At 36.5% G+C, this 22,507-nt stretch overlaps 1 protein-coding gene across 2 annotated transcripts in view; it reads right to left on the bottom strand.

Annotated features, from left to right (window-relative positions):
• Nucleotides 1–4,095: 4,095 nt before the first annotated feature.
• The window catches only part of Iqcm (IQ motif containing M), a 189,414-nt gene continuing 171,002 nt past the window's right edge, over nucleotides 4,096–22,507 (bottom strand). For both annotated transcript variants that reach the window (XM_090356586.1, XM_090356587.1), the window contains one exon: nucleotides 4,096–4,592. In XM_090356586.1, the coding sequence (XP_090212712.1) occupies nucleotides 4,501–4,592 (92 nt within the window). In that variant the 3' untranslated portion in view covers nucleotides 4,096–4,500. The remainder of the gene's footprint in view (nucleotides 4,593–22,507) is intronic.

The raw sequence follows: 22,507 nt of genomic DNA, 5'->3' as shown, positions 1-22,507 counted from the left end.
AGGTAGTGGGTACATTATTTCTTGAACACTGACACCCCTTCCCTTGTTTTTCTCACATTTTCCCTCCTCCCAGCACCTCCTAATCATCTTGTTTTCCCCCTTCCCTTCCCTATTTCAAATAAACAAATAAATGTATATACAATATACTGGGTACCAAAGTCAGATGCAGTAATAGCATGAGGTAAATCATAGGGAAAAAAGAGAAAAGAAGCCACGTCAGATACTACATTAAGAACAACAATCACAAAGATATATCTCTTGTTTCCATATCCTGGAGTTCATTTTGCTTAGCCTCATCCTATATGGCCATATATATGTACATAGCTTTTGAGCTATTGTGGTCCTCTGCTTGGAGAATCCTAGATGTGTACTAATTATTACAAATGAGGGAAACCATGGAGCCTATGTTCCTTTAGGTCTGGCTTACTTCACTTAATATGATTTTTTTCTAAGTCTTTCCATTTTCTTACAAATGGGGCGATATCATTCTTTCTGATAGCAGCACAGAATTCCATTATGTATAAATACATCTTGATCCTTTCTTCTACTGAAGGACATCTGGGTTGGTTCCATATCTTAGCTATGGTAAATAATGCTGAAATGAATATGGTTGTGCTAGTAACTTTAATATGCCCTTGTTTATGGACATTTGGGTAAATGCCCAGGAGTGGGATTGCTGGGTCATAGGAGAGCTCTATGTTTAGCCTGAACAATAAGTCAAGACACAAACATAAAAGGGATACAAATATGGAAGGATGAAGTAAAACTTTCCCTCTTTGCAGATGATATGATTCTGTATTTAAAGAAGTCTATAGACTCCACTTCCAAGTTACTCCAGCTGATTCAAAACAGCAGGGCTTTCCTGTATCCAACAATGAGAAGGGTTAGTCAGAAATGAAGCAACTCCTTTTGCAATAGCCTCAAAAAATACTTGGAAATTAACCAAGTAAGTAAAAGACCTCTATGATGAAAACTTTAAAAACCAGAAAAAGGAAATTAAAGCAGAACTAAGGATAATGGAAAAATCTCCCATGGTTTTGGATCAAGAGGATTAATATTAGGAAAATGGCAATCCTGCCAAGGGCTATCTACAAATTCAATGCAATACCCATCAATATTCCAACATCATTCTTTAATGAAATAGAGGAAGCAATCCAAAAATTCATATGGAATAATAAAAGACCCCGTATAGCAAAAACAATTCTTAGCAGAAATAACAGTGCTGGAGAAATATCAATACTAACTTCAAACTGTATATCACAGAGTTACAGTAATAAAAACAGCCTGGTACTGTCACAAGAACAGGCCTGAGGATGAATGGAATAGAACTGAAGACCCAGAAATTAACCCACAAACATTTGACCACCTAATCTTCAATAAGGGAGCCCCCCAAAAAAGATTAGGTATACTTTCTCTAGATTTTATTGTATAATGCTTGGAATTAAGCAACAAAGAAATGATCATAAGAGGATTGTTAAGGATTAGTTCAGGCTGTCAACCTACTCTAAGAGAGGTGTTTCTGTGAACATACTATGCTTCAGAAGTTAACAAGGCTTCTATAATTCAAAGTTGTATTAAAAGAATACATATAAACCCTAAAACATTTTACAAATACACTGTTATTAACATCACAAATTACACAGAAATCAGAATTTCAACTGTGTACGGTGTGCATGTGGGGGTGGCGGAAGGTAGAATGCATTTAGCAAGGAAAAGTCTTCCTAAGTTGAAATTCTTTCCGTAGTGGCTATATTGCTAAAGTATAGATGCTTGGATTTTAACTATTTTAACAGCCACATTAATTAAGAAAATGTTAATTTATTAGAAAATGTAAAAAATGAAGACAATTAAAAATGTAACAAACCTTATTCTTGACCTTTCATCATTTCCCCTCCTTCCCCTCCCCCCATTTGCTTAATGCCCTTTCATTAATTTGGCCTCCCTATTTTAAAGCTTGTAGTACTCTAGTTATGAGCAGTGTTTAGAATTCAGCTGGATCACAGGGACTTTCCCACCACTCCGTTCTAATTTGCAGTTTTGCTATAATAAAAGCCCTAAATATATTGCTACTGTCTAGACGTTTTATCTGAAACAAGTGTCCTTTGTAGTCTCCGAGGACTTTTCTATTTTATTTCCAGTAAATCAAAGTCTGTGAAGAGCTTCAGTTCTTATTAAGACGTAACCTTCACAGTCCAGCGATTGCCAACTGTGGAAAGCCATTGACAGCTCATTTGCATATAAGTGATGACTTCCAGCGGGTCCTTGGCTCAAAAACACCGTGGACATTTACAGCACATCCAATATTCCTTGTTCTTTGATGAGCACCAAGTGCCAATTTTCATATGGAAAATGAGTATTGAAAAGGGAAGGCTCCTTTCCCTGACCTTTCCCTGTCTTCTCTTGCTCTGGAGTTACGACACATTGCCACTGAACTTCATGTAGGATCACACCTCTGAAAGACCTCTGACCTTCATTTGATGAAAATCAGCCATTAAAGTAGAAAACAATCATATTTTATTAGAGGAACTATTTCTGTATCTAGTATCCAATGTGTTATACTTGCCACTTTCAAAGTTGTTGTTTTGTTTTATTTTTTATCAGATGGAGCTTGAACTCTGGGCTGGGGCATTGTCCCCTAGCTCTTCAGCTCAAGGGTAGCACTCTACCACTTGACCCACAGAGCCACTTCCTAAAGTTCTTAGTTCCATAAAGTTAGTTTGGTGTGAGGCACCAGTGCTCACACCTGTAATCCTAGCTTCTCAGAAGGCTGAGATCTGAGGATCACAGTTCAGTGCCTGCTCAGGCAAAAAAAAATGTCCCCGTGTGACTCTTACATCCAATTAATGACTCAAAAACCACAAGTGAAGCTGTTGCTCAAAGTGTTGCAAGCCTTGAGCAAAAGAGCTCAGGTACAATACCCAGGACCTTAGTTCCAGCCCCAGGAGGGACAAAAATAGTTATTTTGACATTATTTTATATTAATTTTTTCTTATACACTTACCATTTGGAATAGAATTTGTGCAGCTCAACTTAAGTAATCCAGCATTCAAGTTTATAAATGCATGTTGATATCTGCATGTTGGAAATGTAGCTCTACTTTCTTGTGCATGGTTCTTAGTCTTCTCACTGGAACCAGATTTCCAGTCTGATATTTTCCTTGTTCAACTGAGGTGGAGTCTTACAGAGTTTTCTACTCAGGCTAACTTTGAATCATAATCTTCCAGGTCACTGTCTCTTGAGCAGCTAGGATCACAGGCATGAATCCTAGGCACCTAGCTGAGACCCAGCTTTTTCCTATTTTTAAGAGGAGTACTCTGTTGATACTCTGTCATACTATGATTCAAGTTGTGTGCAATTTTATTTTTTTTAATACTGAGTTTTGAACTTGGCCCGGCATTTGCTAGGTAAGAGCAAAACTTGACTGCTGAGTAACTTCTCTAACCCTTTGTTTTGTACTGAATATTTCTGAGATTAAGTCTTACTTCCTAACCAAGCCTGTGCCTGGATTGCAATCTGCCTAGTTCAGGCTTTCATTCATGGCTGGAACAACAGGTACATGCCACTCAGCACAGAATGTTCTGCTGGTCTTTGAAGCACGGCCCTCGTGGTGATCTTAGCCTCCCAAATGGTTAGGATGACAGTCTCACACCAGCATAACCAGCTGTGGGTTGACAAAGGTCTCACAAATATTTCTGGATAGGCTTGCCTTGAATCATGACCATCCCTATCAACTACTGCTGCTCACTTGTTACTCTAATCATAATCTTAATATGGGATGGATGGATAGATGGATGGATAGATGGATGGATGGATGGATGGATGGAATTAAAATCAAGTTTCCTAAGAAACTGATATTTTAGCTATTGTATTACTAATCCTGTAAAGTAAAACTAAAGTAAATGTACAAATACTGTATATTTAGTTTGATTTTCACTTAACCATTTGTGATGCGTCAAATATGACTGTGCTAAAAAATAGCAGAAAGCATTTTTTTCAAAAGCCATTTCCCAAGGAATTTAGGCAATGAAAGATAGTCTGAGGAAAAAAAACACAACAAAGAAGCTGGCATATATTATTTCAGCAAAACATTACAATATTATCATTTTAATGAGTAAAAACTATGAATCCAATAGTGTTTTACACCAGAATCATAAGTTTTAGAAATAAAAATTGTAATGTTAATAGCCTTCCTTGGTATTACAGCCAAAATTTTCATTCCAGTGAAAGCAGTATTGCCGCTGTATAAGTTTACTTCATTTGATAAAACAGATGGTTTTTGAAGAAGATAAAATGACTGGCGTTTATCCAAAGATGTTCAGAAATTATGTAATAGCTTATCAAAGTCTTCCTTTTCCTATGCAAAGATTTTTTTTCCTTTGTTGAGTCCATGTTAATCCATGTCCATTGCTAATCTGTACGTGTAGGCAGATAGGCTCAACTACAAAGAGGAACAATCTTGTGTTATCTTGTGTCAAAATCTTATTTAACTTCTCATGATTTCTAACCTCTCATTTTCCTTTCTCTTATGGATCTGGCCACCAACTTTCCAACAACCTTGATGTTAGCTCTTTTGAGTATTGGATGTCCATTCACTAGAATAAAAATAATATATAGATACATTAATAAAGTCAATTAGTACAATAGAAATGCAGTGCTTTTTTAAAACTCTAGAATATAGTAAGAAATTAATTATGGCTGTTCTATAACATGGTAAAAGGTTGAATTGACACATTGTATTCATTCATTGGATTACCATTTCAATTAAAATTCAATTAAAATTATTTTTGAACCAAAGAGTTGAGTGAAGAGCTGATTGGATTACGCTGATACTCTGAACACTTGGAATAAATCAGATGCAACATATAAATCAGATGCAGCATGTTTGATTGTAAGAAGAACAGTCTTGAAATTATCCATTCGGATACTGGTAATTGAATTAACTTGAACCATTATTTGTATCAACTTCTTGTATTTGATTCCTTTTTCAATAAAGTAATTTTGACAAAAAAATAAAAGTCATATATTTAGGGGCCGGGAGTTTGGCCTAGTGGTTAAAGTGCTTGCCTAGCATGCATGGAGACCCGGGTTCGATTCCTCGGTACCACATACATAGAAAAGTCAGAAGTGGTGCTGAGGCTCAAGTGGTAGAGCTCTAGCCTTGAGAAAGTCCAAGGACAGTGCTCAGGCCCTGAGCTCAAGCCCAGGACTGGCAAAAAAAAAAAGTCATATATTTACTGTGGCTATCATTTTACACAGCATTTTGTTGACAAGATAATATAAATCTATGTGTGTGTATGCTATTCAAGTCCTATATTTGTTGAATAAAAACATAACCAGTTGATACAAAACAAAGTTATATAATGAATTCCCCAAGCTGAATGGGAATATGTGACTTGGTATAGTTTAAGAAATGGAGTATAGTTATAGTCATGCTTTGTCATTACAACAGAAAGAAAAATGCCTTATAAGAACAAAATTAAATTAGGTAGCATTAACAAAGATCTCCATCAGTGTCACTCTAAAATATAAAAATGAAAAAAAATGAAGAACAAAGGGAAAACAGGTAGACATGGATGGCTACTACCAAAAATACTGGTGAGAGCGTGGAGATGAGAGAAAGCTGGCTTCCACACTGTTGGTGCAAGAATTGCAAATGAAAGTAGAAATGCTACACACCTCCAGCATCCGCCTTGTGGGCAAAACATAAAAGGAACACGCCACCTCATAGAGATATCTGCACTCCCACTGTTCATCCAGTATGCCAAACAAGAGTCAGAGAGGGAAGGCAGCCTGGGCTCATCAGTTCCTTATTTCTGGAATGAGCCTAACATCTATCTTCTAACAATATGGATCGAAAGACCATAATACCTCATTGGTATTGTTTCTGCAGTTGTATCAAATATGCAAGGTGTTAATAATAGGGAAATGTTGTGGGTGTATGATGCACTTTGCAATCAACACTTTTGTATGCCAAAATGATACCAAAGAAGTCTATTGATTAAAAAGGATACACCATCCTCAGCGAGTCAAATGGCACATGTTCTCTCTGATATGAGGAAGTGAGGTCTAAAATGCACTGGGACATGACAAAGTATGCAGGATTCTATATACTCATACACATTAAGGCCAAAAGAGGACAGGCTTAGGAGAGAAACACCAAAGTCCAATGCCCAAATGCTTCTTCATATTTATATAAAAAATATACATACTGAAACAAACTCCAAGACATGGAAATAAGGGACTTTGTCTTATAGTTATTAGTTTTTGATGAATCTGTCTTCTTTAGCTTATATACAGAGTATTCACCTATATATCTTCAGGAGGGTTGAGAGAAGGCACAAACTCTAGGGGAAAAGGGTAAAAAGTGCAGCAGTGGAGCTCACTGGAGAGTGGTGAATGTGAACTATACCATTTGTGTGTAAAGACAGGAGGAAGGGACTGGGAGATAAGTAAGGGACAGAAGACACCACTGGAAAGGAAATGAATTCATTATCTAGCTCATGTAACTGCAATCTCTTTGTGCATCACTTCTATAATAACAAAGTAAATTAATTTTTTAAAGGATATGCATTTGACATAGTAAATAGCCAAAATAGCTTCTGTATTATTACCTACACTATGATATAGTACAGGCTTGTAAAGGAAATTTTACTAACAATTGCTTACTTCATTAACAAATTGCTGGTACGTCAAAAGCAGTCAAGAAAAGTGTCACTTCCTCTTTAGGAAAGATAGCAATAGAAGTGCACAATATTTTTCATCTTTCAAAGTAAATATCCTTGACCTTCAGTTCTGCTATGTGGCAGAGGAGATTTAGAAAATAATATCTCTGATTAAAAGGACTCCAATCCTGAATGGAATATTTTTAAAGTGTTTTAACTTCATTGCTAAGCTGGCAGAGAAGAAAGAAAATGCAGAGGCTGGAAACAAAATGAAATCAGTAACCTTCACAGACATTTGTGTGTCAAAGCTAGAGTTTTAGTCCAGTCTTCTTCATTCAGCTCTAGATATTTGAACTAGTCTTTTAAAGAGAAGTGGAGACTGGAGATAAAAATGTATGGTTCATACCACCAAATGGAAGTCTAGGTGGAAAATAATACCACTGAGGCAAGGGCCCTGGAGGGTTACCTCATCACAAAAAGTGGAAGAGAGGGAGTGAAGAAAGAAGGCAAGAAGAAAGGCATAGAGGGAGAGAAGGAAACCAGAAGGGGAGGAAGAAAGAGAAATTTTCAAAGCAGGGGAAAATAAACTTTTCAGTCTCTTTAGCCAGATCAGTAGTTCATAACTCCAAATCTAGCCCCTGATTTAGTGTTCCAGTTTATGTTACTTGGTTGGTCCAAAAGTTCATCAGGTCTGAAGTTCATTAAGAATGAATGAACAAAATCTCACTTGAGGAAGGCAATTTCTATCAGAGCCTTCAAAATATGTCATAGAAGCAGAATTTAAAAACCTTGAGAATAGAATATATATTAGCTAATTTATGAGGGTTTTTTTTTCTTGGTTGAGACTGGTAAAAATCAGACTGAGATGATTTATTTTCAGTCACCCTGTAGGAAGCCATTGCTGAAGGGAGAGCTGCCTGAAGGAAGGGAAACCTCTGAAGGCTGTGACTGGTCCGTGAAGCCTTCTTTCCTTGTGACTTCCTGTCCACCATCAGTTGACTAGCTCTACTATGTGTTCCCCAGGAACTGCATATTCAATGTACACCCACAAAATCTACTTAATTACTTATCATTAACTACCATGCTAGATTATCTATCAAATTAAAAGATAATTTTAAAGTAATTATAAACTCATCAGTTGGCATAAATGACTATTGTCCCATTATGCTTAAGTATTAAGATCTCTTCTCTCTCTTCCTCCTTCTCTTTTCCTCTCCCTCCCTCTCTCTCTTTTTTTCTCCCTCCCTTTCTTCCCCCTCTACTCCTCTGACTCTGAATATTCTCTTAATCAAAGGTTCATTTAGGATTAGCCATTGAGGTACTCTCAAATCCATTCCATTAAAGAGTGAGGGAAACAGACTGGTATCAAAGCACCTTGCTTAGTTAGTACTCAGCTGCACACTTAAATAAATACCATACATATTTATACATGATGGCTGTTGAGAAGAATATGAGAAGGGTAAACAACATTTGGGGAAACCAACAGCCATTTGTTTCCTTGTACCTGACCAAAAATACGTTCAGCTGGTGTTTGTGCTACTACATAGCTGGGCGCCTACAGGCCATCTGATACTTCTGCTCTCATCCTCTCTCCTGCAGACAGAGCGGGGAGGCAGAGGGATCACAACTCTGTCCAAATCCCAGAAAACCATGGCTGAACTAGAGAACAATGGAGAGAATCCCCACCACCTCAAGTTGGCTAGCTTCTACCTTTTGGGTTGGCAAGGTTCTTCTATTGGGATGGATGGATAGATCAAGTGCTTGAACATCAAGTTAGCAAGTGTGATGTACTGAATTCAAAGCCTAGTACCACAAAGGAAAGAAAAAGGAAGGAAGGAAGGAAGGAAGGAAAGAAGGAAGGAAGGAAGGAAGGAAGGGGAGAAGATTTCTACTCTTGGCTTGTATTTTCAATGCTTGTTGATTTATGGTAATTCTACAGAACAAACAGACACCTCTTGCAGTCATCTCATTCTAGACCTTTTAGACAAATGTGAATTTAATTCCACTGCTATTTTCTTGCCATCAATTGTGAGTCTCCTACATATTATGGTCTAATTCACAGATTCTCCCTCCAAGCTAATTTTTGTCACCATTTAGATGAAATATAACATTTCTTCAACAATAAAATTTGATTATTCAACATTTTTTAACAACTAAAATTCACCATTTACTGAAATGACCACATCTCTACTTCATTTTCTGACAGGTCTAGCAAGGGAATATCTGTGTATGTTTTGAATTTTGCATTGATTATGAAATTCCAAACATGCTAAGAACCTAAGTGTGATATAGAAGAAAAATCAAAATATATTTTACATAATGTTTTTATCCTGCATTGTCTATGATGTAGTCATGGGGGGGAGAGAATTTTATAACCTAAACATTAGAAACAACATTAATTAGTAGAACTGTCATCACTCTATCCTTCATAATGCCTCACACATTTTAACTTAGATTTGTCCCATGTAAAAATTGGTGTAAACATTTGGGAAGGGTTTCAGGTGAACCCCAGGATGACGATTCACATTCCAGTATTTTCTGTTTGGTCTGCCATATTTCCAGCAAGTAGTAGTGAAAAAGGGATATCATTGAGTTCTAGACTGATACACAAAGCTCCTCACATGCTAGCACTTGGCACTCAATTTTTAAATAATGCATTTGAAACAAAAAGAGAGTGAATAAAGAACTCTAACATGATAAACCACGGAAAGAAACATGATGCCAGTGCCCAAAACAAGATAGCATTCAATTAGTTTCTCTAAAGGAATTCTTATCACATCTACTCCTAATATTAGCTTTCTCAATAAACAATAGCCTGCCACTGACACTGGCAAGCCTGCACAGCTGAGACAACCATGTGCAGAGATAAATGTCCGAAGCCCTCTGTGTTAGCCTCACACAGCACACTCCAGCCCTTCAGTTTTTCAAATCATTCCCTAACTCACACATGAAGCCAGATTAATATTTATGTGGTGAGAAAGATAAGAAATGCCTTGCTCTGCCACAGAAAATAGCTAACTGTATTTTGTGGGTTCATTTCTTGTTAGTCATATTTACCTAGCAAAGTTTGATCTGTGCAGAAAAGATGATAACAAATCTTTCTGCTTTCTAGAAAGGCTTCAAATCTCTCATGTCTACAGAAGACCCTAATTTAGACTTTTAGATTCTATTCATTGAAATGAAGGGAAAGTAAGTAAGAAAAAAATAAAACTTTACAATCTATTATAGTAATGCCACTGTTTACACTAAATTCCATCAGTCTGGCTTCTAATAAATTACTTGGTCATGTTAAAGTTTCTGGGTCTAATTAAAGTTGATTAAAAAAGTTATAGCCTTTTCTTTTCCCCAGAATACATAAAGTAAACAACAAATCATTATTTTCATATGTGAGAATTTCTTTTTTAGGCATATTTTGGCACATTAGCTAACATGAAGGATTAAATCAATTTATCTTCATAAAGAAATTAAATTTTCTTCATATGTTAAAACTAGTGAAAACATACTGAAATCTTTGTAACATAAAATTTCTAATTCAAGACATAGAACTGTTAGTTTATGATAAAGAAGTTTCTGGACATTATCCACGAGGCTGTCAAGATCTGGCCCCTTCCTCTTTGCCAGTGTTACAGGGATTCGCAGGATTTCCAATCAAAGCAGCTCCAGTTCCCTCCTACCATAGTGAGCTACTCTTCAGTCTTTTAATGTTGCTTCTTCCTTCCCTCTGACCAGGCTTCATATTCTGAACCTTTCATCTCCTCTGTCTTCACCTGCCCTGGGCCTCCATCCTGCTCTGAAAAACTCTTTTCACATGAACATCCTTATTTTAAAATTCTTCTGAGTTATAATATGCATTGTATGTGCCTGGTAACTTGAAGGAATGGCTGGGTTGGGAGGAGCAGGGAAGAGGAGAGAAGGGACGATGTTGCTGGAGATGAATTGTATTCATAAACTGAGTGGAGACCACCATACAACTACTGGAAGATGAAAAACTTTAACACACAAAATACAGACAAAAGTAAGCAAATACAGATGAGTAAATCTCAAAAACAAAGATCTAGAGGAAAAAAATACCCTCATTCACATCCAGAGTCTACTAGATTTCCTGAAACTTCTACTTCATTGTGCAGTCTTCCTTTCAAATTTCACACACATCTAAATCTAAATTTTGGACTCATTTCCAAACTGCTCCCTTTCACAGGTCTCCTCCCCTTCCAACTACATGGTCTCCTCAGTTGTCTAGGAAAAGGACATTGGACATTTACTTTGCTGGTGGTGCTGCTGCAGGGTCTCAGACACAGCAATATCGTTGGGTCAGTGCTCCACTACGGAGCCCTCAAGTTCTGAGGGTTCACGTTTTCAGCATGGACTTCTCCGGCCACTTGCTGTGATTTCAGTGAGTGTCTTCAAAAGGATCACGTCCCCAGGGGTGTGGATACTGGGAGGGGATGAACCCCTCAGGAGCTGAGTTCTAGCAAAAGTTCCATGCTGCTGGAAGCAGGCCTTGAACAAGGCTGTGATATCTCCATCCCCCTCGTGTCAGCTGCTCTTGCTTGGCTACCTGTGCCCACCAAAAGACACTACCATATCAGAGCCCGAGGCATGAGCTACCAAAACTGCCAAATCTAAGAGCCACAATAATCTCTTCTTGTCCTCAAGGAATAATCCCAGTAACCAAATAATCATAGACACTAACATTGGCTAATAGAACATGCCATTTAAATTAAAGCACTTACCCTTAGGATACACTAATCCCTTTCTGGCCATTCCTCTCCCCATCATATCAAGAAGCTATATACATACATACATATAATGATAAATTATAATATTATAATAGTCATATAATTAATATATTGTATACTATTCACATATACACATACAATGTTTAATATATATATAATATTGTATGCATATGATAGATTCTATAGAACATATATGATATATCCTATTATATATTTTATATGTGTCTTATACTGCGTCACCCCTTTTTATTTATTTTTTACTAGAATGTCAATTCATTGCTGATAACTACATAGATCACAACTATTTTTAGAATGGTGCCTGATATAACAAGATGCTTAAGAAATCATATGATAAATATTTGGTGGTTGCAGTTGGAAGCCATGGCTGAGTTACACAAACTATTTGCCTCCACTGCCCTAATTCACTGGAATATCGCCAAGTCTTTACTCTGTTTTGTTCTATTTAGATGCTGCATCTGTGTCGATCTTGCTTCCAAAATTCAGAGATGTATAGTAATTTAGTCAGTGAAAAAGTTGTTTCCATGGATGCCGGATAAACCGATTATAATGAAATTGGCTTTGGGTCCCAGTTTTAATATGACACTGTGGCATATATTCTAATTCTAATTTCTATTCTAAAGTTTTCTAGTCACAGAATGGGTACTTTCCCAGGTCACTGTTATTTTTTTTTTCCACACAACTTAAAAAGAAAGCTCTATCTGGCATCTGATCACTCACTGTAATCTTCTCAGATAAAAACACAATGTCAGGAAGAAGAAAGGAAAAACCTCCTACCGGACAGAAGGAAATAATCCCTTGTAAAACTGTCTCTGGATGCTAATGAACCAACTATCAAGGCTTTTGTTTTCTGTGATATTGTTCATATGCAGTTTCAGTGAGACCAACGGCAGAATCTCCCTGCTGCTGTGGTGGCCCTCTTACATAAATGACACACATGGAAGCTCCTCCACTTTGCTGAAGGTTGGCACAGCCAGTTTAGATCCACAGTGTAAAACTTGGAGCTCAAATTTTGATTGTAGTCTTATTTCAACATTACTGATTATAATATCCACGAGCAGAAAAAAATGTCTAGAAGCACCACATACTCTGCAATGCATGCAAAGAGATTTCAAGAATCCTGCCCATTTATTTCTGTTAATAACCTCAAATATATGCTTGCTGGCAGGATTCTCTTACTAACCTTTTTCTTCTATAAAGTCAGCAATGCTGGCCACTCTGATTCTTGAATTTATCTACTTACGTTCTTCCTCTTTTGCACCCCCTTTCCTTTCCTTCTTTTCTTCTCCTTTTCTCTTTTACTTTTCTCAGTCGAGCTCATGATTTTTAGCTCTTGTTGATAATTTCAAAGAACCAGTTTCTTAATCCATCTTATTTTCTACTCGTTATGCCATTTATTTCCTCTTGAATCTTTATTGCTTTCTTCATTCTTGGTTATGGATAATTTGCTGTTCTATGGCTAGATTATTATGGTAGGGCAGATTACCATTTTGTGATCCTTCTCAACTTGTAATGCATCCATTAAGAGAGCAAATATTTCCCTCTATATTACTAACTTGCATCCCACAGGTTTCAGTCTGCTGCTTTTTTGATTCCATTTGTCTTAACCAGTCTTCAAAATTTCACTTGGTTTCTTCTTTGATTCACTAGATATTTAGAAGGCGGTTGTTTATTTTTCCACATACTAGTGTAAATGTCCCAAATTTGCTTGATGCTGATTTCTAGTTTAATTACATCACGGTCCAAGAACATATTTTGTATAATTTCAATATTTGTAAGCTTACTGAGGCGTGTTTTATGGCCTGCCATATGCTGCATCCTGGAGAAGGTTCCATATGTACTTGAGAAGAAAGAATGCCCTTCTGCTCTTGGTGCCTGTGTCCTGGTGGTTGCTACAATGTCTCCGCGCTTTACAGTGTGGTTTCTATTCCCTGTTTCCTTCCTGATCTTCTACCTTGTTGTTATGCCCTTGGTTGAAGATGCAAGATGAACATTCAGACTACTTCTCCTTTTCAATTTCAGCAGGTTTTCCTTCTTGTAAGCTTAGGGCTCTGCTAATCGACAACTGTATCTTGTAGGTATCTGGCAGGTATTCATCTTGGCAGAATTATTAGCTATTGGCTTGTTTTACTAACATGAAAGCAGCCACTCTGAAATTTCTATCCATGATTTTTTGGTTGATGTTGATCCAGACTACTTCCTGCTAGTTAATCAGAATTAATGAGGTTTTATTGCATAACTAAGGCTTCTATTAATCAAAATCAATGAAGTTTCAGTACATGTCTAAAGCTTGTAGTTCCTGGTGAAATAATTGTTAGAAGGGGTGGTGCAAATAAGCTAATGTCTCAAAAATACGACATTATATTTTAATTCAACTTTTATGTTTCAAAACAGACTCCTTAAAGCAATCAGTTCAATATACTCATTCAAAATACCACTGTAATATAAGGGAAGCATGAGTGCATTGTTAGTTTATTGAATAGTCAAGAAAACTATGAAAAAGTTAAACTGTTAAAAAGTGATCACAAAATAACGAGTTGGCTACATCAAAGGACACCTGTGTCTTTTAAAATGTCAAAGTGCAACATTAATGGGGAAATTAAACAGGAATAAAAGGTTGATGATAATGCGGTAAGTAAAGCCAGTGACCCAGTTTTACTGTTAATCTCTGATTTCTAACCAATATCCACAGCTGTAAACTGAGGGCAGGATATAGCCTAGAGCTAATATTAGGGAAAGAGTCAGAACTACTACTTCCATGTAGCTCATGAAGATTACAACCTCCGTGGAAAAATAACCTGGAAGGGGGGGGGAACCTGTCCATGGGGAAGAGAGATAAGAGAGAAACATGCCTGACATGATTGAGTAACTAAGCAACACATTTCCAAACCTTCAGTAAGAATATACTACCATCATCCCCACCTCAGAAATTCATATTTAAAATGTACAATTATCTCATAGTGAGATAAGAGAATCTCAGAAATTTGGAAGAAAATTCCATTATGCATTCCTAAAGATTTTGTAAGTTCATAATTGAAAATAAACATCATAACATCCATCAATGAATGTATGCCAGTAAATTGAGGACTTAAATCTATGAGCAAGTAATGAGATTCTATTAAAATGTCAGGTGACGGGGAAAAGGACTTCTAGACATCAGAAATATAACAAATGAAAGTCTGAACTTTCATTTGACTAAAGAGCAAAGAAGATTTTGTTAAAGCAAATGAAGTCCAAACAAGAGTTCATCATTCATAAGAATGTGGTATAGGGGCTGGGAGTTTGGCCTACTGGTTAAAGTGCTTGCCTAGCATGCATGAAGACCTGAGTTCGATTCCTTGGTATCACATACATAGAAAAAAGCCAGAAGTGGTGCTGAGGCTCAAGTGGTAGAGCTCTAGCCTTGAGAAAGTCCAAGGACAGTGCTCAGGCCCTGAACTCAAGCCCAGGACTGGCAAAAAAAAAACACAAAAAACAAAAAATGAATGTGGTATAGGTAGAGGGTATGAAAGATAAATGATGAATATAAAGAATGACTGCTTTACACCCTTTAAATAAAAATATAAAGGAGTAGGTAACAATTTATAAAAAAAAACACTGAAAATATAAATTCAAGAATCTGGAACAAACAAGAAAACAAGAAAAACACTCTGAGTGTGTGCGCACACAGACAGACACACAGACACACAAACACATACCTTCACTCACTTTTAATCAAATTGTAGGGAGCTAATAATGAAAAGGTGTTTTTTTTTTTAGAGAATCAAATGAAAACAACATACTTAGGATAAAAAATGGTAACAATATTAAGAAGATCTGATTGTAGGACAGGAATTAAACCCAGAAAGGTCATTTTATTTGAAGAACAAAAAGAAATGTTTACTTTCAATACACACTGTAACAATTCCTAAAGGGTGTTTTTCTAGAAAAAAAGTAAAAAAGGATGATTCCCAAAGGAGGATTTGAGATGTAAGTAGGACTTGTTATAAAACAAAAAGGGGGCAGGGACTGTGACCTAGTGGTAGAGTGCTTGCCTAGCATTCAGGAAGATCCAGGTTTGATTCCTCCATACCACATACATAGAAAAACCCAGAAGTGGTGCTGTGGCTCAAGTGGTAGAATCCTACCACTTGAGAAAGCTCAAGGACAGTGCCCAAGCCCTGAGTTCAAACCCCAGGACTGGCAAAAAAAAAAAAACTGAGGCAGATAAATGTGTTTAAAAATTCTAAATAACTTTGGGGCTGAGAGTTTGGTCTAGTGGTAGAGTGCTTGCCTAGCATACACGAAGACCTGGGTTCGATTCCTCAGTACCACATTCATAGAAAAAAGCTGGAAGTGGTGCTGAGGCTCAAGTGGAAGAGCTCTAGCCTTGAGAAAGTCCAAGGACAGTGCTCAGGCCCTGAGCTCAAGCCCAGAACTGGCAAAAAGAAATTCTAAATAACTTTTGACTAAGAAGAAAAATAAGCAGAGTGAATATTTTAAAAAAAGAACTAAACAATAGTGTCCAAGTCAGGATTTCAAAGGTATTTCTCTATTGTGTTTTTGTAATTTGTGATACTCTCAGTATACAATTGTTCAGAATATTTTTAAAAAACAATCTCATTTTATATGTCATGTTTTCCTAGTGTAAGTTTCTTAACAGTACGTTGGTGGGTATCTTTTGACAGCTACATTAAAGGTCTATTTGAGCAGGATAGAATTTTTTCACTATTTCTTTGATAATATCATTTGCCTTATTTTCTATCTTTAGTTTTTGAAAATAGCACTTCAGAACTGTTCTTTCTAGATGAGTCCTAGCAATTTGTTCCCATTTTTTCCCATTTGTTTTTATAGTTTATATTTACTTCATCATTTTCTTTTGGAGTGATTTTTCTTGCTAAAGTATTTTTTCAATGTCTATGTTATTCTTAGTTTCTTAACAATGCTTTGGTTCTGTTTGTTGTACTGTGTCTCATTTATTAACCTGCTTGGTGTCTCATCACAACTCTTAGCGAGTACATGAGTATGCTTCTAGCGCAGGAATTTTGGTCTTCCTGCAGGTGAGAGCCACTTGTAATGGACTCCTGGGCTGTTGGCAGTTTAGGAGTTCTGAGAGCTAGGTGCCAGGCTTTCTGCAACCAAATGATTGCAATCTTAACTCATTTGAAAACTGGCACAAAGATCATGGGGTCTGGCTTCCACTGTAGTATAAACACCTCACAAAGTAGGAAGCATTCACCCAAATGAGTTATCATCAAGAATATTGATTTGAATATTTTCCTAGTTATTCATTAATTCGTGTCAGAGGAAAAAAACTTACACATTTCTTACGAATTTGCTGGACTACATAATCACCCTGTCTTGCAGCCATCCTACCCACTTGAGGATGAGTTTTTTGTTTTAATTATCTTATAATATTACTGACACAGAAACTATTTTAGAAGGAAATTCTCACCAACTGCACTGTAGCTGATGCAATAGGAAGGGTACATGTCTACAAATGGAGAGCTAAAGGCACCCCACTGAAATCTCAGAATGTAAAAGAGGCCCATTCAAATGGCAAAGGGTGTCACCTGCATAAAACATATAAACAGCCCCATAGCTAACATTTGTTTGGATTACACAACCCTCTAGGTAGCACATGGTGACATGGAAGAAAATTCCATTTTCGGGGCCAAGAGTTTGGCCTAGGGGTAAGAGTGCTTGCCTAGCATGCACGAAGACTCAGATTCATTCCTTGGTACCACATACATAGAAAAAAGCCAGAAATGGTCAAGTGGTAGAGCTCTAGCCTTGAGCAAGTCCAAGGACAGTGCTCAGACCCTGAACTCAAGCCCAGGACTAACAAAAAAAAATCCATTTTCACTGCCAGCAATATAAGGCTAACCTTCCTTGGAATCCAAAGAATGAAAGGCAGTGTGTGTGTGTGTGTGTGTGTGTGTGTGTGTGTGTGTGTGTGTGTGAAAGAGAGAGAGAGAGAGAGAGAGAGAGAGAGAGAGAGAAAGACAGAGACAGAGAGACAGAGACAGAGAGAGAGAGAACACGTGTGCACATGTGTGAATATGTTAAAGTGGAACAAAATGGTGGAGATTAATGTGGAAGTAATTGATTACTGTATGTTATAGAAATCACATTTCTGAATATAGTGGCAAAAAAATCAGTATGGGAATTAACAGATCCGAGACCTAATTAATAACTGTTCTTTTGAGAATGGTTCCTGCATGAGTACTCTGGTTTTAATGTTCTTTTATATGACCAAAAAATTGGAAAATATAAAATTATAAGCTGAAAGAGATCCCATATCATTTCTACTTAACCCCTGGAGAATTATACACGCTACCTATCATGAAGTTGTCTATTTTTCATCAAAGAATGGGAGAAAATGTTAAATTATTCTAAGTAAGTTCATTTCAACTATGGACAATGATATCTATCAGGAAATGGGGAAGTATTTTGGGAACAATAAAATACTATGCAAATGTTAGTTGTTATAATTAATATTAAGACCTATTCTCAATTCCCAGAAGGGGAAAATGACTAGACATGTTACATCTTATTAAAAAAAACCTTGCTGTCTTTGAAAACACATGATTTCTTTCCAGTTTATTTTTATACAAGCAACACTCAAAAGTGTACTTTTCTCCAATTCACTTCATTTCTCAGTCTGATTTCACCTTCCCACATTAGGCCATTATCAAATTCACCACCCCAGATTTAAAAGAAATAGACGATTAGCACAATGCATGGTGAATTTTCTCAACATTAATGTTATTTATATAAAATAAAAATAATAGAGGCAAGTGTTTTAAGTCTATCTTGTCTAGTATTTGCATCCCTAATAATGAATATTTTTGAAGTATAAGAAGTTGAAGGAATACTAAAAGGAATCCTTAGATCATGAGGGCTTCAGAGTCAGTAATTATTAACTTAATTAAATTGCTGTACTTCCCGAATGTCTTAATTAAATTGTTGTCATTCTTTGAATGCCTTAAACTCCATAGGTGACTAATTCAGTCTCTTGTTTATCACTCTATCTTATAGAAAAATAGGTACATATGAATGCACACACACACACACACACACACACATACATATATATATATATATACAAGGAATGAGAAAGTAAGCATGCCATATAGTTTTATAAGTTCACTTAAAATGATATCCTTGTTGTTTTTTCAATAAACATCACAGTATAGTGATAATTTTTTTTTATTTTGATGTCCTCTTGGGGCATGAACTTGGGCTTGGGTATTGTTCCTGAGCATTGTGCTCAAAGCTAATACTCTATTACTTTGAGCCATAGCACCATTTCTAGCATTTTAGCAGTTAATCGGAGATAAGGATTTCATGGACTTTCCTACATGGGCTAACTTTGAATCTGGATCTTCAAGTCTCTGCTTCCTGAGTAGCTAGGATTGCAGGCTTTAGCCACTGACACCCAGCTTTCCATTTTAAAAAATTATGGTAAGAGCACTTAACATGAATTTTACCCAATTAAAATTTTAATTGCAGAATACACACCATTATTGGCTGCAGGTGTAGCACTGTACAGTATGTATGTAGAGATTAGAACTCTTGCTTGACTGAAACTTATCCCTTGTCATTCATAACACGTCATTTTCAGACTCTCTGCTTCTGGAACCTCAAAATCACTCTTTTGTTTTATGAACTTGACTATCTGAGATAACTAATGTAAGTTAGTTATCATAGAATTAAAATAAGTTAGTTATCAAAGAATCATAGAATTTTTTGGTTTTTTTTCACTTATCATAATGTCTTTCCATTATATGCATGCTGCCTTATTTTACAGAATTTCCTCAGATGTTAAGGGCGAATAATATGCCATAATTTGTGTAATTTATATTTCCTCCACTCATTTTTCTGTCTATGGACATTTACCTTAGCAATTGTAAATAGTGCAGTGATCCATACCAGAATGCTGATTTTGTTTACATGAGATGCTTCACCCCAAAAAACTTTATATTGTGGGAGTATCTTGCCATCATACAGTTGTTTTCAATAATGTATGGCCTCATCTGTATGATGCTTCCCAATTTCTAAACCATTTTCACAAAGGTGTTTGTTTACTACTCTCATCATGTTTGCTAGTTTCCTGTGCTTTATAAATGAAGGCCCACAGGCTCTTCATTGAGATCTGTGTTGATCAAGGTCTTCAGCTTGGATTTCCATTTCAACACAGAACCTGCATTCCATGACACAGAAAATGGATCAGGTGTCACATTCTTAACTTATTAAATAACTCATCCTAATGCGAGGATGCCGTTCTTATTTAAAACCCCATCCACATACAATTCACATAAGCATTTTCAAGTGAATGAAGTATTTGGATGATCTCAGGCATTTCATTACTTGAGAATTAGAGTTGGTGTTCAATTCTCCTTAGAAGAGATATGTATAGATGAAAACTACCTTTTCAGACTACTGGTTTCTTTCCAAGCAAAATTTCTTTCTCCTCCTCCCTTCCTCCCCCACTCACTTTCCCACTCTGGCACACGTTTCTGCCTGAAACAGCAGGAATACAAATTATAGTCCGAAGCACTTACAGAGTTGGCAGAAGTATTTTCTCTTCTGCTATAAATTTATCTAACATTTTTCAAAATAGTAAATCCCTGAAAACAGGGGCTGCATTCCAAATAGGATCCTCCTAGTTTTGCCACTTACAATGTTTTAGTTAAAAGAATCTTCAATTGTCCATTGTAAAGATCCTAAATCTGAGCGTAATCACAATTTTCTAAGGGTCCTGATTGGCAGACTAATGTTCAGCCTCAGTAACTCTAGCTGTTTTTTTTGTCCCCCTCCCTCCCACTCTTCTCAAAAGTGTAGGCCAATTTTTCACTATGAGGAATGCATTGCTGATTGGTGATCTGCTCTTTTGCTCTTTTATCTCAACCTGTGCCTATATGTGCCATTGATGAGTGTAACCTCTTCATCAAATCCAGATGATGATATGATGATGATGATGGGGCTAATAGAGGAAAGAAGGAGAGCTTCCAGAAGTCAGAAGACAGAATGGAATATGGAAAACATCATTTCTAATGTTCTTATGTGTGGGAATTCAATTAGAGGTAAAATATTGATTACGTAGTTGAAGTCACAGATAATATATTATGGGAAAGCAATTAAACATTTTCGATTTTTAAGTATTCACAATGTTCGAGCAGAATTAAAGATGAGTTAGTTAGGAAATAAATGGGGCTAATGTAGGAAAGAAATTCAGTTGAGTGTGGACAAACAGCCAAATAAGTATTTTTTAATGTAAGTATTTAGTAAGCATTTATTAAGCACTTGATATTTGCTAGGATACACTGTCAAAAAAAATAGATACAAAGATGGATATGGAGAAAAAAAACAGTATATCTATCCTCAAAAAATTCTCACCTCTTGAGAACGGGTAAGAGGTTTTGTTCTCTGAAATACTTGAGCCGCTGGGCAAATGCAGAACTTTGGAGCTACAGTGTCGGTGTTACCGAGATACAGCTGGGGACATTGCAGTTCTTTGTTACATCCCTACTAACCCTAGTAACACAGAAAAATTGCTAGCATCAGAGGGCAGACCGCCACCAGCAAAACTATTTTGGGGAGGTGGTCACACTGACATTTTGAACTCATGTTTGCTAGGCTGGTGTTTTCACAACTGAGCCGTGCCTCCAATCCCAGTTTTGTGGGGTGTTTTTTAGACATCAGAGGTGAAACCTAACTCGCCAATTCATTTTCTTAAATAAAATTGATATCCAGTTTCCACACTCTGATTAACATATAAAATCAAAGTTTGAAATGTCCACAGAAAATAAAAGTGCAGTTCTAGTTACTTCTCTTAGTAAAGTAATTCTTGAAGATAGCAATAATTTTCATAATCTCTGTTTTTGAGATACATCTTTCTGCCTAGATTCAGTCCAAATGTGTGAGTCTTCCTATATTCTGATATTTGTTACCAAGCCCAGGTTCTGACTAAGAAGGGATCTCAGGAATTTTTCTATCCTTGGTAGATTCAAACCACCATCTTCCCAATTTTAGCCTCTGAATTTTAGCCTCCCAAGTAGCTAGGATTACAGAAAGCCACTGACAACCTTGCTAAAAGCATGGATTTAGTGAGACCTCTATAGGCCCTGAATGTATAGCGTATGACATCTGTTTCTCATTGTACAGGAAATATTAACCATATGGAAACTGAATGAAAAAATAACAACAAAAAACATTTCTGGGCTCTTGACTGTTTATAAAATTAAAAGATACCCTGAGAGTTCAAACATAAATTCAAATAAATGTTCCTAAATCCACCAGAATGCATAGACAGTAGTGATGGTTTAAAAAGTTCCAATGTGTGAATACAGAAGAAGTAAATGTAAGAACTGCCCTGGAGACAGGAGTGGTTGCTTCTAGGGGCACAAAATCAAGAAGAAGTGGCTGATGTAAGCTCCAAGAAGAATGACAAATCAGATATGAAATAAAAATCAGTAATGTCAGCTATCATCGACAAGAAAGTATTTGGTGTATATAAAAATAGATTCTCTAAAGGTAAGAAAAAAGAACAGTATAAAAAACTCACAAAATATATACAAATTCCCACAAGGGCATTTCATAGCAATATTTATGGGGAAATATGAATTAAATTAACAGCAGAGTATCTAGTTAAGAATGCAGTAAAATGTTTAACCAAGAAATACAGGCATCAATTCATATCTCACACAAAAATAATCAGAATAGTCAACAAGATGAAATAATTTGCTACACTTTTTCATTATGGAAAAGCCAACACCAAGGAAACACATAAATGTGGCCTACCTTTGTGATAGAAAGATAAGTGAGAACAAATTGGGGTCTCCTGCTCAGCAGAAATGATTGTTTCTAGCCATGATTTTGTTTTATTCATCTTTCCTTTCAATAAGTACAGATCACTTATCTCAATGTTTCTTGATGGCTTTTACACTTTCACCTCCTAAGAAATCTTTAAGATGTTTCTCCCCAAAGCTGTCTTCCCACTCTTGTGATATTACCATTAAGCTATAACACTACAGATACTGTGTTGATCATTTTATCGACTGTGGCTCTTGGGGGAGTCAGTCATCTAAAAATTTTCCCTACTCT

This window comes from Megascapheus bottae, chromosome 23 (genome assembly GCF_031878675.1).
Source record: "Megascapheus bottae isolate mThoBot1 chromosome 23, mThoBot2.hap1, whole genome shotgun sequence".
NCBI lineage: Eukaryota > Metazoa > Chordata > Mammalia > Rodentia > Geomyidae > Megascapheus > Megascapheus bottae.
Note: the sequence above shows the minus strand (reverse complement) of the source record. Positions and strands in the feature narration are given on the sequence as shown.